The sequence below is a fragment of the Erpetoichthys calabaricus genome, chromosome 15, assembly GCF_900747795.2.
Source record: "Erpetoichthys calabaricus chromosome 15, fErpCal1.3, whole genome shotgun sequence".
Classification (NCBI taxonomy): Eukaryota; Metazoa; Chordata; class Cladistia; order Polypteriformes; family Polypteridae; genus Erpetoichthys; species Erpetoichthys calabaricus.
In genome coordinates this window covers 67,236,536-67,252,589 of record NC_041408.2, presented here as the reverse complement: position 1 = coordinate 67,252,589, position 16,054 = coordinate 67,236,536, and the positions used below count along the sequence as shown (strand labels likewise).

Genomic DNA, 16,054 nt, shown 5'->3' with positions numbered 1-16,054 from the left:
TAGAATCTCAAAAATTTAATGGAATTTGCCACTCAAAAGATAAACTCTTTATCAGTTTTTACAAAGTTCAGTTAAAAATTCTATATTGTTTACACTAAGGTTATCCAAAATATGAACAGAACCAGTGCACAGCCATGACCAATGCCATCAAGTATTGGCTTTGCTAAGTTATATGATTTGGCACTGTCCAACACTTTGGAGATATTGGGGAAAACAATCATTATTTATTTGATAGACAGTTCTGGATTCATAATAACTCCAAACCCTCTAACAACATTACTTTAACATAACATCTGAAGAATGAACATTCTGTCATTTAAAATCTATTATAACCTATTAACCTGGTAAAAGTGTGTCTTATTTAATTTTAAAATTGGAAAAATCTGATTTTCTTCACGAAGAATGGTCCAAAGCTGTTTCTCAGTTTAGAAAGAATGTATTACAGTAATACTTTACTAAAACAAAAACTCTGGACAGCAGTTAAATGTTTTGATTTGTGGTAAAGTAAAAAAGACAATAGCTTATAGTGTTGACTGTAACAAAGGCTCTTATGTGGTTTGAGTTTAGTGAAGCTATTCAAATTGACTTTTAGCCATCTTCAACAAGTACTTGAAGAAACATTTCATCAGTAAAGTAAAAAGTTGTAGGGGCAATGTAGTCTACCCTGATTTTATCAAGGATGAGGAAACATTCTCTGGTGTTGGAAACAAGACTACGGTAAGTAATTAAGCTCCAGAGCAAAGAGAAGCAATGCAGATTCCTTCTTGACTGTGGAATAGAGTGACAAATCTTTTGTCCTTGCAAAGGTATTTTGGGGGTTTGTGGGCATTTTCCAAAGCAGACTGCACATTTTGTTTGGTGCTAGATTGCTTATGTGAAGAAGTCTTGAGATATCTTGCAGAAGGTGAAGAATTTAAGTGTAAATGTATGGATTTTCTGAGTTATCATTGCATGTCATTGTCCCCAGTATTTTCAGACAAATTATTTCTTCATTTTAGTCTTAGACTGCCACTAAACATTTGACTTCGGCTTCCATACCAGCTTTCAGATATCAGTGCTGTAACCAAAATGGTTCAGAAGGAAATAATGGATAACTAAACCTCCTTGGGTTTTTCACTACTTTTCCAATATTGGTATGCTGATTCAATCCTATTTCATTTTTGATATTATTTGAGTCCATTTGAAGCTGGTGGCACATTAACGGTCTCTCTGACTAGAAGACATATAAACTTAACAACTGCAGTTGCTGGAACTTGTTGCCTTGAGGATGTCAGATTGTATAACTAGGAATCACAGAGGAATTACAAATTACATGACTCCATGATGAAATTTCTGTACAGTTTTATATTTCCATAATATTGCAAGCTTGTTACCTGCTGACAACTGACTAACTAGGTACCTGTATGAAGGCTTTTCAGAAATGTCAAGTTCAGCCCTTTTATTTTCCTTTTTCAATTATGTTGTGGTACAATAAACAAGTGACATTAGGTAGATGAGCATCTCTTTTGTTTGCACAATCCAAAACACCCACATCCTTTCTTTTATTGGGACTACATTGTACTTCTGGGTGAGTACTTGAATTTTGTTAGCTCTTGCTCACACATGAGCCCACCCATAGGACTTAAGACTATTGAGTCACCAACAAGTCTGACACAGTCATTGAGAATGTCAATCTACACAACTGACTGTCATGGGAGTGTGGTGCAACTATCCATGGCTTGCTGACCTTCTGTAAATGAAGTATGTAACTAAAAATGTCTGGAAAAGATAAGAGGTTTTTAATGATTGTCTTGTGATGTACATTGATAGGAATGTCCAGGTGCATTCTAGGCATGTAGAGTGTCAGCTTGGATATGTGAGGGTTGCTGATCTGTTGTCTGTGGATGACGTTGTACATTTAACTTTTTGTGCTAGTGAGCTGTATTGATTAGAATGCAGCATGCACTGGAGTTGTTTTAAAGGTTGTGGTTGTCTGTAGTTAAAATGTCTTGTGATCTTGCTCATGAGCAGGGATAATTTTAGGATTTTGATATTTTACAAAAGATGTACTGCTGCAGCAGTTTTTAAAAGAATTGTACCAGAGCTTGGTGGCAAAGATGCAGCCAAATCCTTAGTTTAAATTCTCAGTTACAGTAAATGTTCAGTTTGTATCATTATCCACAGCTATTGATTTGAGCTTTGGGTAGTGATAATATTAGTTAAGTATAGGGAGATAAAACAAGGTTCCTTTGCAGGGTTATAAGGCATACTTGCCATCATAGGGTAGGGAGCTGACAATCTGGAAATAGAGCTAATGTTACTTTGAAACAAAATATGACACCTAAGATGGTTTGGATATCTAGTGATGATTAACCTCCACCCTCAGGGCCATGACTCAGTTGAAGACAATTAATGGACAGATCCACAATATGATGGAGGATTTGCATCACTCAACATGTCGGGTATTGTCCGGAGAATATGGATACTGTTTCTGGGATGGAGGAGTCTTATCTGTGCTGCTAAGGTTGTTATGATTACAGCTATTACCAGAAAAAGCAGCACACAATGACCACTGGCACCATCATCCATATTTGCCATCTTGGTGTTTTATTTTCATTTTGTTTAAAATAAAAGGATTAAATTCCATGGTACTATCTGTCCTCAGACTTCACCAGTACAGTCCAGGAATAGGTCCAGGTGCTCTTCAGTTGTACTCCAGTGCAGTTGTTCTTTTTTTATAACACAGGGACCACAACTGCCTACAGTATTCCAGATGTTTCCACACAAGTGCAATACATATAATAAATATAACTTCTATCAGCTTCTACTCCACAAAGTGCACATTGGAATCTAGAATTTGTTTTTAACCACTTCAGTTCATGAGGAAAATTGATTGGCCCATTGCAAATCCCAAACGTTTTTGATAACGTTTAGTTTGATGCGCTGCACACTTCATTATATATGCACACTGTACCTACATTTTTTCCAAATTGTATATAACATACATTTATTTATTTTAAGCCCGGCATTTGTCCACTTCTGAAATTTTGGGTGATCTGTATTTCTAGGAAATTGATGCCTCCCTTAGAAATTAACTCTTGTTTAGAGGAGATATAACTATGTCGTATAATCTTAAAGAGTTTTTTGTTTTTTTTCATCTTTAAAGGATTGATTTTCAGGTGTAGATTCACTTTTATACGTGGTGTTAACCTTTGGTTTCTGTTGATTCTTATAGTATTGTTGGAACAAAAGAGAAACAGTGATACACATGAAAAAACCATGTATGTTTTACAAATTTTTGTTTTATTTTACTATTTTATGTTTACAGGTATATAAAACATTTTTTAATTCTCTTCCATCAGATTTATGAATGCTCTTCATATATAATACAAAACACTGTTATTATGACCGAAAGTTAATTGTCACCTGCCATAGTAGAATATCTATTCTGTTCAAGTCCTGAAGAGATGAATGAATTTTGCTCTCCATACGGTTTCAGGTAATTGGAGCATAGAAACAGGAGTAAGGAACACATCAGGTGGCCTGATTTGTGTTTTCTATTAAATAAAATTAATTTATGCATGTTTACCCTGTTTATCGTGTTGTCAGAAAGTGTTAACTTTTGTTTTTGGACAGCTACTGTAAGTAGGACTTTCACTGTACTCTGTACACGTGACAGTATATATCCTAGGACTGCTAATAATAATACTATTGCTGTTATTGTTGTTGTAGGCAATCAGGATGTCAGAATCAAACAGCAAAGTTACAGTGTTGACAGTGATGGCCGGAGCAGCTGGAATAACCTTGGCTTTTATGTGGTTCAAGAGGAATGGAATATTTAGTCAAAAGGTGTATTCCCCACAGTTATGTATTAGCAACAATAAAGATCAACATTCTCTGGCACATGTAGATGGTGGAAGTGGAGGACCAGCATTGCTTCTACAAGGAAGACCAGTTGATGTACTAGAAAAATTGAATGCTCTGATTGCATGTGTATCAGAGTTGAAAGAAGAGGTGAGGAGCCTTAAAGAAGCAATTCCCAAGCTGAATGAGCGTGTCTGTACAGAAGTCTTTCAGAAGGGAGTTCGCAAAGCCAGTCCTCAGCATAGAGGAAGTCGTAGAAAAAAAGCTGAAACGTTTAGAGATGATTACATGAGCTCAGAGGATGCAGAAAGTGAAAACGGGTAAGTGTATAAAGCTGTTAAGAGCCAATGTATCAATTTAAATTACTCTTAAAAAATTACCCTCATTACAATAATCAAGCATCCATTTCATCCATTTACATTCCAATAGAGTTTTGCAGGCTGTCAGATCCTTTCGTGGTATCTTGAGTCCATCGCACTTAGTCCATTGCATGGCACAAAAGTGTACTGTTTGGTCCATCGCACTTAATCTATTACAGGGCACAAAATATACTGTTTGAAACAAAAGTCAATTGACCTTTGAAGCAACAGTTTTAGTCACTGGGCCAAGTAAATCTTGTGAATTGTATCAGACATGAGGTACTACTGGCATTCATCAAGCATTCTAAATTATTTGTTAAAAAGCTTAAAAACAATTCAGATGTCTTTCAGATTATTTATTTATCTCATGAAAGTTCATACTGTAATACCAATTATTTCACAGAAGCAAAACTACTTTTGAATATTGAGACAAAATTTTGCACAAGAGGCAGTTTTGCTGACCTATGAAGTTTGTACTCCAGCTTGATTCTAGGCTGGGTATTCTTAATCTGTGAAATCTGAATGTTCTCCCAGTGTTTGTACAGGTTTTACATTTCTAAAGGCCAAATACATACTGTTAAGTGTATTAATGATTTTAACTTGCCTTGTTCGTATCTGTATGGCTGTGTTTGAGTATTCACTGCATTAGACCCTGTATCTTGCCTAACACTAAAGTATTACCTAAATGTGGGTAAAAATTGAACTTGATCTAGTACCTTGCGGGCGGCACGGTGGCACTGCTGCCTCGCAGTTAGGAGACCCGGGTCCTCCCTGCGTGGAGTTTGCATGTTCTCCCCCGTGTCTGTGTGGGTTTCCTCTGGGTGCTCTGGTTTCCTCCCACAGTCCAAAGACATGCAGGTTAGGTGCATTGGCGATCCTAAATTGTCCCTACTGTGTGCTGGCTGGGTGTGTGTGTGTGCGTGCCCTGCGGTGGGCTGGTGTCCTGCCCAGGGTTTGTTTCCTGCCTTGCGCCCTGTGTTGGCTAGGATTGGCTCCAGCAGACCCCCGTGATCCAGTAGTTAGGATATAGAGGGTTGGATAATGGATGGATAGTACCTTACAACCTAGACCATGAATAAGGGGCTCAGATAACACAACAGGTTGACATGACCACAATTGATGACATTCTCCAATTATTTACAAATTGCACTCATCAAATTCTTATTGCCAACATTTCATATCATGATTCTAACTTAAGCATATCTTTTTTACTCTCTGCTTGACTTCTTTTACTGTCGTGTGTGCCACTTGTGCAAATGAGGTTGTGTTAATCCTTTCCTGTCTCCTTCACCATTTACTCCATGTGCACTGCCTCCCGTTACCTCCATTACTATGCTATTGCATTATATTTTAATGGCAATTAGTATGGTCAGCGGCTGAAGAATTAAACCGTAAAGAACAAAGTTGCTAGTTCAGTTTCCACCACTGACTCAGTGTATACTGCTGAAAAAAAATATGAATATATGTAGAATACTGTGCATATACTAATACTATATCTACAAATCATGTTGGGTAACTGTAATAAATACATTTAATTATGCATATTCTACTCTAGTCTGTATTCTGTCTTCCTTTTCTTTATAGTGTTTATGTCCAGTTGTAATAGCATGGGGAAGTAATATGGTTAGATTCAAAAAAATAATGCGAAAATCACTTTTTTAATATGCCTGGTTAATAATGCAGATGATATAGATAGATACTTTATTAATCCCAAGGTGAAATTCACATACTCCAGCAGCAGCATACTGATACAAAAAAAACATGTGGGTAAAAACAGACAATAACTTGTGTTAACGTTAATGTTAACGTTTACCCCCCCGGGTGGAACTGAAGAGTCGCATAGTTTGGGGGAGGAATGATCTCCTCAGTCTGTCAGTGGAGCAGGACAGTGACAGCAGCCTGTCGCTGAAGCTGCTCCTCTGTCTGGAGATGACACTGTTTAGTGGATGCAGTGGATTCTCCATAATTGATAGGAGCCTGCTGAGCGCCCGTCACTCTGCCACGGATGTCAAACTGTCCAGCTCCATGCCAACAATAGAGCCTGCCTTCCTCACCAGTTTGTCCAGGCATGAGGCGTCCTTCTTCTTTATGCTGCCTCCCCAGCACACCACTGCATAGAAGAGGGCACTCGACACAACCGTCTGATAGAACATCTGCAGCATCTTATTGCAGATGTTGAAGTACGCCAGTCTTCTAAGGAAGTATAGCCAGCTCTGTCCTCTCTTGCACAGAGAATCAATATTGGCAGTCCAGTCCAATTTATCATCCAGCTGCACTCCCAGATATTTATAGGTCTGTATCCTCTGCACACAGTCACCTCTGATGATCACGGGGTCCATGAGGGGCCTGGGCCTCCGAAAATCCACCACCAGCTCCTTGGTTTTGCTGGTGTTCAGGTGTAGGTGGTTTGAGTCGCACCATTTAACAAAGTCCTTGATGAGGTTCCTATACTCCTCCTCCTGCCCACTCCTGATGCAGCCCACGATAGCAGTGTCATCAGTGAACTTTTGCACGTGGCAGGACTCCGAGTTGTATTGGAAGTCCGATGTATATAGGCTGAACAGGACCGGAGAAAGTACAATCCCCTGCGGCGCTCCTGTGTTGCTGACCACAATGTCAGACCTGCAGTTCCTGAGACACACATACTGAGGTCTGTTTGTAAGATAGTCCAACGATCCATGCCACCAGGTATGAATCTACTCCCATCTCTGTCAGCTTGTCCCTAAGGAGCAGAGGTTGAATGGTGTTGAAGGTGCTAGTGAAGTCATAATTCTTATAGCACCACTGCCTCTGTCCAAGTGGGAGAGTGATCAGTGAAGCATATAGATGATGGCATCCTCCGCTCCCACCTTCTCCTGGTATACGAACTGCAGAGGGTCGAGGGCGTGGCGTACCTGTGGCCTCAGGTGGTGAAGCAGCAGCCGCTCCGTGGTCTTCATCACATGTGACGTCAGAGCAACAGGCCAGAAGTCATTCAGCTCACTAGGACGTGATACCTTTGGGATTTGGGTGATGCAAGATGTTTTCCAAAGCCTCAGGATTCTCCCCATTTCCAGGCTCAGGTTGAAGATGCCCTGTAGAGGACTCCCCAGCTCCAGCGCACAGACCTTCAGCAGTCGTGGCAGTACTCCATCTGGACCCACTGCTTTGCTGGCACGAAGTCTTCTCAGCTCTCTGCTCACCTAAGCGGCTGGAATTGTGGGTGGGGATGTCTGTCCTATGCTGGTATCAGCAGAAGGATGGGTAGAGGGTGTAGTACTCCGAGGTGAGAGTGGGTTAGGGTGGTCAAACCTGTTAAAGAAGTTGTTCATTTGGTTTGCTCTCTTCACGTCTCTCTCGATGGTGGCACCCCGCTTCGAGCTGTAGCCAGTGATGATCTTCATCCCATCCCACACTTCCTTCATGCTATTATTCTGCAACTTCTGCTCCAGCTTTCTCCTGTACTGCTCCTTCGCCATGATATGGGGGTGTATATTTACATATACATGTTTATTTTGTCTTGTTGCAGTTAGAACTAGTCTAAGAATATTTCTTCAGAAAGGAGGATCTTTGGCAGTTAACTAAAATATGTTATTTTTTCTGTAGAAATACTGCAGACAGTGTTGGAACATAAATTCCAAAATGAATCCAGGCACACTGCAATCATTAAGCAAGTGAAAGTGTTAGTGTTCAAACTGAGCAATTAGGCTTTGACTAACTATAGTATGTATCCTATTCTTAAAAAACACAATTGTGGCTTAGTTTTTTTTTTTTTAATATGTAGACTCCGTCCTTTTAATGCTTGCCTTAATTAAACCAAGTAACTCGCATAATTATTTTTGTAAAATCCCATTGTCCATATTTATTGTTTACTATTCCAATCCCCTGTTTTTCTGCAATCTGATGCTTTTTGTGTTTACATTTATATTTATTCATATAGCAGACACTTTTATTAATATCAACTTAAAAAGAGGTCAAACATAATTGAGTAGCATCAGCCTGGGGACTGTTTTAAAACAAAGGCATATACTGTATGTACAGTCCAACTTATATTAAAAAAGTACATAGCCAATAGAAGGAGGAAGATGGAAGATGTCATGCCTCATCTTAAACATTGCACTGTACTTGTATGTAACACAGCATGCCTAATTTACGTGGATAGGTTATAACTGTCAGTTGGTTTTCAGCCTGTCCATGAAACAGCATTTCCTTTGATTTTGTTTCGTAGCTAAAAAAAGTATTGTCCATGTATTGCAAAAAAAAAAAAAAAAAACAAACATTGTTTGAGCCATACACAAACATATTATATCAGCTTTAGCCATGCTATCTAATACTGATTCTGATTACAAATTGAAATTTTTCCATATGAATGGCATGCTCCGGCACCAGTAATCATAATTAACTAGCCTTAGATGTGACCTGAAATCCACTTTTTAAAATATGCACATCCTTCTCTTGAAATGAGCATGTTGACGAGTTGAAAAATGTACTCTTGTGTGAATCCAGTTCTCTTGGCAATCTCTGGCTCTGTGCAAATAATGCATCATAGCAACAGAACAAAGTAAAGCTTTGTTTAAAAAGATTATCACAGTGGAGGGCTACTGCTGTGTGGAAGTCAGATGTAGCATATAACCTGTGACACAGAATGAGTGATGTCTTCCCCATAAAAGCAGCCGAAGACAAGTCAAACAGCTGTCTAGCCAAGATGAGCCCGAGTGTATTTCATATGAGTATGTTTTGAAACCTTTATTTTACTTTAAAGACTGAAACACTAATACACAGAGATACATGAAGAAAGGTATTTCTGAGCCTAATCAAAGGTTCATTAATTACTATTTTTTACTGTTTGTTTACTATTTTAATTATTATTAAAATACAATTTTCTTATTTAGTACACCATTTTGTGGTGTTGGTACCTATCTCAGCAGAAATGGGCACAAAAGAAAAACCAAACCCTGAACAATGCACCAGACCATCACAGGGTATATTCATATGAAGAGCCACATTATGTTCTTTATTTTTTGTTCTCACACTTATTTAAATGGAGAGCAACAAAATGTCCTCAGGCATTGAAGCTTTCACATATTTTACACTGGTAAAACTAACCCAAAAATTAATAAACTATTATTGCATAAAACAGTAAATTGATAAAGAAGGCATCAGCTTCTTGCATAAAATTTGTGTTTGGCTATTTGGTAAGTCTGTACACAGCATGATCAATAAATAGCACAAAAAATAACCATGAAGAAAAAATATCTATTATTTTATGTTTCTACATTCTTAAATCAGAGGAAGTAATAACAATATTCAGAAAATTTAAAGTTATGGAGCACTTTAACTTTTATTTTCATTCAGCAAGTGCAGGAATGGCTTTCAACAGTTTCTGGGTAATCTTATTCAGTATGTCTGGAAGCCATGCTTTGGGAGTGGAGTTCATACACTACATAATTAAAGTGCATTGTCATTTCTTCTCTTCCATTATTAAAAATAAATTGTTAAAAATAGATAGAGGCATAATTCTTTGATTTTATTGCAATTTGATTCAGTCTGCTATCACCTTTTAGTTTTATTGTTCTGTATAATTCAACTGATTAGTTAAATTCTGAAGAAACTCCCAACAGGTTACAATAGCAACACATTAAATGAAACTTTTACCATCAGTAAATAATGGAGGTAAATTATATATAATAAAGGGCAACCAAATGTTCAATAGTATCTCTTTCTTTCCAGTGCTGTAGTCCAACTTAGCATTGGTATTACAGCTTAGATTAAATTTTAAATGGTCTAGAAGCATGATGTCAAGGCCAAAACCCAATCCAACATAGTTTTTAGACATTGATTTCTGAAAATTGATTTTAAAAATCCATCCATCCATTTTCCAACCCGCTGAATCCGAACACAGGGTCACGGGGGTCTGCTAGAGCCAATCCCAGCCAACACAGGGCACAAGGCAGGAACCAATCCCGGGCAGGGTGCCAACCCACCGCAGGACACACACAAACACACCCACACACCAAGCACACACTAGGGCCAATTTAGAATTGCCAATCCACCTAACCTGCATGTCTTTGGATTGAGGGAGGAAACCGTAGCGCCCGGAGGAAACCCACGCAGACACGAGGAGAACATGCAAACTCCACGCAGGGAGGACCCGGGAAGCGAACCCAGGTCCCCAGGTCTCCCAACTGCGAGGCAGCAGCGCTACCCACTGCGCCACCGTGGATTTTAAAAATGTAAATGTTAAATTGTTGTCAATTTTTTCTAAAATGTTATCTTTTAACTTGTAATTTCCATGTGTCTTTTTGTGGATACTAATGTAAATAGTAATTTTCTCTGAACACAAAACTAAATAAAATTTTTAAACCTGTGTGCCACTTGTATCGACTTTGTTATCATCTCCCATGTTTGGCACACATGCTTCCTAGATGTGACTCAATTGCAGTAGTTTTGAGGAATAGGATATGATTGATCATAGCCTTGAGTCTGAAAAAAGAAACAAAAAGAAAAACTATTCGGGTATTTTGCTGATTGAGTGCATTTGATTGTCTTTGATCTGAATTGCAATGTCATATTTGTTTTGTCCATTGGATAGGATGTCGGTGCAAATGTGTACACCACCCTGCTAGCGCTCATACAGTGCTATTCTTTATTATTTATATTGATATTCTTACTTTGCTGACTTATAATGCTCAGCATGTGATCTTATGGTCATTTGACACCATCCATGACTGTAGCACAATGCTTAAACTTATCTTCACTCTACTTCATTTAATGCAATTACCTTTGGTACTTCAGGACAAAAAGTCAGAGAGTTGTCAGATTGTAAGTCCAGAAAAAGCAGATGGCATCCCAAGGGAACCAACCAGACATTAACAGATCACAGAGCCCAATTTGCTCCTTGTAAATGTGCAATTTCTAAACAGAGCCTATTGGGACATCATGGATTTAAAAGCTCCTATGCTGTTATACTGTCAGAAAGGATCGGTGAATTTTATTATGCAACATATATAATATTTTTTTTTCCAGGTTTGACCATTGTATCCTGCAGGATGGGGGTGCATAGTATGAAAATGTAGTAATTACAGTAAAATGATGTTCAATCAGTAGAAACTTTGCTGTAGTTTTTATTTGCCACTGTTTACATTCCAATCTGAGATGATTAGCAAGCAAGAATGTGCAACTCCAGTAGTAACCATGGTCTTAATTGTAATGAAGGAAATCTGATACAGATTCTCCCAAACTTTTATCTACGTATGTCTTTTTTTCAAGAAGTGGGAGAATATTAGGAATACCAACAATAGGTACAAAGCTAAATCTCACCCCTACATTTGTCAGTCAGACCATATCTCTTTGTTGCTTTTTATAATGTAGGGACATAAACTGGACCAGAAAAAAAAAAAATCATCATCAGTTACTAGATATGTTAAGAAAAGTAGTAACAATTTTGTAACCACCACATTTTCAAAAACCATGAATTAAAAATGAAATTAAGTTTTTACTCAGTGATGCAGTAATTAAATCTGACAACCAGGAATGTTCTCAGAGGTGACATCAAAACTGCAAAGAAGGGCTACAAAATAAGAATAGATTACAATTTCAATGATAAGTCAGAAAAATGGCACATAGGACAAGGTATGTAAGCATAGTCTCCTGCTGCAAGGCCTAATGATGAATCCAGGGGACTTGTATGCCTTTTTTTTTCTCAAATCAAAGAACTCACAAATAACCAGAAGAATCACATCATCTCCAGATTGTCTGTGGAAAAGTGAAAATTTTACAAAGTAAGGAAATCTCAGATGAGAATGAGGACTTCTAAACTGTTATGTCCAGTCATCATTCTTGCCATGTACTTGGACCATGTACTGAACAGCTTCCAGGTCCTATCAGTATTAAGAAAGTTACCATTATTGCAATGCCAAGGAAATCTTTAGAAAATTGGTCAAAGTGTCTATTAAGTTCATAATACCAGATTGCTAATCAAACAAGCAAATCCGTGTAGGCCACAATTTCAACAGCCATCCACAGCAACTGACCAATGCTAACAAAAAAAAACAAAAAAAAAAACACTTGCACTTTACACTTGACTTTAGCTGGCTTTTCACCTTCATTATTCCCTAGACTCTAATTATGGAAATGTAGGGCATTTTATTTTAATCACAGTTCAATGTAACTGAATCTAGGGCTACCTGAGTAACAGACCTCAGGCTTTCAAAATTAGAAAATGGTAGCCCATTTGATTGTCAACAAAGGAGAAGACAGGCTACAAGGAAAAGGTTACATTTGTTACTGATAGTTTAACATGAGTAATCTGTCTTTCAACATCCGCAGAACGAAGGAACTGATCATTGAGTTCAGAAAATGTGAATGGGGGTTATGCTGCTATTGACAGTAATGTGATTGTTTTGTAAAGAGTTAAGTGCTTTCATTTCCAAAGAGTCAACATCAAACGAGGATGTTGAACCTTTAACAACACCCAACTTGTTATGAAGACTCCAAAACACTTCATTTTTTGAGGAGGCTTGAGAAGACCAAAATATTTCAATAGACTTTCACTATCTTCTGCCAGACAAACTAATTAGCTGTATCACCATCTGAAGTAGCTGCAATGTGGCAGATGGCAAAGCCCTAATTCAGGTGGTTAATTCTTGCATCTCAGTAACATAATGCTTCTCCTCCTTCTATCTAGCAAATTACATATTGTTATTTAAGATTAAACATCAGGTTCACTGTTTTTATCCCTTTGCACAGTCAACTGCTTGATCAGGCCTGTGTCCTTGGTTACACTTAAAAAAGCATGTACAGTACTCCACCAGTCGGTTTGCACTACTGATTTATTGTTATTGACATTTCCACTGCTTGGTTTCTTGATTTGTGTGGTGGTTATTTGTATTGTTTTACACAGGTGGTATGTTTATACCTAATATTTTTTTAATTTGTTACTGTTGCATATTTTTTGCGTTTTATTGTTTATTGTGGACAATTTGTTTAGTAATTTGTGTCTGCAGCATAGTGTTACTGTACCAGGAACTTGTTAACCGTTCTACAACAGTGAGGCTAACAACAGATGTTTTTTGTTGTACTGTAAGGTATAATTAAAATAAGTTTTCTGTAATTAAAATATACTTGGTTTGGTTTTGGAAAGAATTGTAAGGCCATGTCTAAAAGTGAGAAATTGTCTATTCTTTCTTTGCAGCCTAAACTATTAAATAAAACAGTTGCATTTTGATAAAAACAAAACGTTTGACTGACACAAAGTTTAAATTAAAACATTGTCCACTAAAGTAATTATCCTTGACCAAATCCACAGTTTTCCACTCCTATCACATATACAAGATAATCTTCACATTTTGTTTATATATATATATATATATATATATATATATATATATATATATATATATATATATATATATATATATATATATAATAATATACACACACACACACTCTGATTTTTTTTTTTGGGAGATTTCCCGCCCTGTAATTACTTTTGTACAAGCTTGTTTTTTGCCTGTAAAATAGTTGAAACTAGGCTTCTGTCAGGTACTTTAATGATATTGCTTGATTAGGTTTAATTTGCGTTTTATTTTTATGACAGATATAAGATTGGCAGTGAAATGAAAATGAATATAAACCAAACTTTTAAAATTATGGTAAAGATATAGAACCTTTAATTTTTCTGTAATTTAAAACAAATTTTCATTAAGATTCTAAAAGTCATGTCAGGTCATTTTCTATCCCATTTAATTCAGACCAGGGTCACGTGGGGAGATTGAGCGTATCCCAGCTAGCATAGGGCACAATACAAGAAGAAACTCTGGACAGTGTGGCAGTCCATTGCAGGACAATCACACACACACACGCACACACACACACACACACACACACACACACACACACACACACACACACGCATACACACACACACACACACAAATAGGCCAATTCAGTGTTGCCAGTTCACCCAAGATGCATGTCTTTCAACAATGGGAGGACACTCATTCAGACACAAACTCCATGCAGGGAGGAACCAGGATGCGAATCTCCTTACTGTAAGTCAACAGTGCTGCCACTGTGCCACCATTCCACTTTGATTCTGAAAGTACTCTAAATACATTTTCTTCTTTACCATTGTTATGCAAATGACACAGAATTTAATAAGTTAGAAAATGGAAATGGGCAAAGTCAAGGTAATGAACACAGAATTAGTTAGCATCATCATTGTCTGTTGTGTCTGTTAATGGTCAACATCATAAGTATGTTTGAGTGCCTGCTGGCATTTATTTTTATCCTGTTTAGAGCTATTTTGCTTACTTGTAAAAAAAAAAAAAAAGTGTTTCCTATCCATTAGCAACAACTTAACTGCAATGGAATTCAATCATTAATGTCAGTTTAGAAATGTTTTTAAGACTGGTTATTTGGAACCTTTTCTCAGGCTTGGATTTGAATTGATCTTCATATACTGTACAGTACTCTGCAAAGTCTTGTGTGCATGTAAAAGAATAGTTTAAAGTGAAGATAATTTCAAAAATAAGTAAATTAAAATTTTCTGAATATCATGTAAATTACTCCCAGTAAAAAGCTATAAGTAATAAAAAAACTAAATCAAATTAATATTTAATATGACCACTGTTGGCCTTTAAAACTGCATTTCAGGTACATTGTTGTGCCTTTTATAAGAAAAGAGTCTGGTAGTTTGTTCCAAGCATCTTGGAAAACTTGTCACAGTTCTTCTGCTGGGTTTGTCTGTCTCACTTCCTTCTGTGTCTCCTGGTAATCCCAGACAGCCTTGATAATTTGAAGATTAGGGCCCTGTAGGGACTATACCATCTGCTGCACAACTCCTTGTTCTTATTTTTGGCTGATGATAGTTCTTTTTGTCTTTGGCTGTGGGTGTGGTCATTGCCCTGCAGCAAAATAAAATGTTGTTATGGCGTCTCTAGGCTTTGTTTCCATTTTAGAGGAACAGCCTTTTTGGCAGAAGCTATTCCATGAAGACCACTACTCACAGTACTTCACAGGACTGTAGAGAATTATACTTAGGCTCCAGTGGTATCTGTGAGTTCTGAGGTGTTGGAAATGGTGGACGTCTTCCTATTTCAAAGGTTGTCGTTTTGATTTGTTTCCATGGCTGGCCACAATGTTTCTGGTCCCCAGTCTTGCCATTTCCTTGTGCTTTTTCATAGGAGCTACAATAACACATCTTGAAACTCCTGTCTGATTTGGAGAGACCTTGTTTAGGCAAGATGTGTCTTACTGGAATGCCTGCTGTCTTGTGTAAGAAATAATGATGTGTAATCCTCGCCTTTTAGTTTGGTTTTCCATTGCCGAGTTAGATTCCTTATATACCTGTATTTGTTTCAGTTAATCCCAACCACTTGCCTCCAGGCTATTTCATCAGTTCAGCCATGATTCTTTCTTTCTCTCTCTCACCAGCTGAGCAATCCTTTTCTTTCTTTCTTTCTCTTTCTTTCTTTCTTTCTTTCTTTCTTTCTTTCTTTCTTTCTTTCTTTCTTTCTTTCTTTCTTTCTTTCTTTCTTTCTTTCTTTCTTTCTTTCTTTCTTTCTTTCTTTCTTTCTTTCTTTCTTTCTTTGCAGTTGTAAAGGAACAAGTGCTATTTGGATCAGAAAGGGTGAAGTCACACAAATGCTGTGATTGGATAACATTATCCTAGAATGCTTTTAAGGTTAGGGAATGCAAATCTAAACACTTGACATGTATTTAAAAAAAAAAAAAAAAAAAAAAAAATTCACTGCGTTCAGGAAATTCCTAACGACTGGAAGATAGCAAATATTATCCCATTATATAAAAAGGATGATCCAGAGGATTCAAGTAAGTGTAGACCAATAAACTTAACATGTATCATGAGTAAA

General features: G+C 37.3%; 1 protein-coding gene across 2 annotated transcripts in view; it reads left to right on the top strand.

Moving 5' to 3' along the window:
- Nucleotides 1-16,054, top strand: part of LOC114665742 (regulator of microtubule dynamics protein 2) — a 212,195-nt gene that overhangs the window by 57,141 nt on the left and 139,000 nt on the right. For both annotated transcript variants that reach the window (XM_051919315.1, XM_051919316.1), the window contains exon 2: nt 3,712-4,163. In XM_051919315.1, the coding sequence (XP_051775275.1) occupies nt 3,721-4,163 (443 nt within the window). In that variant the 5' untranslated portion in view covers nt 3,712-3,720. The remainder of the gene's footprint in view (nt 1-3,711; nt 4,164-16,054) is intronic.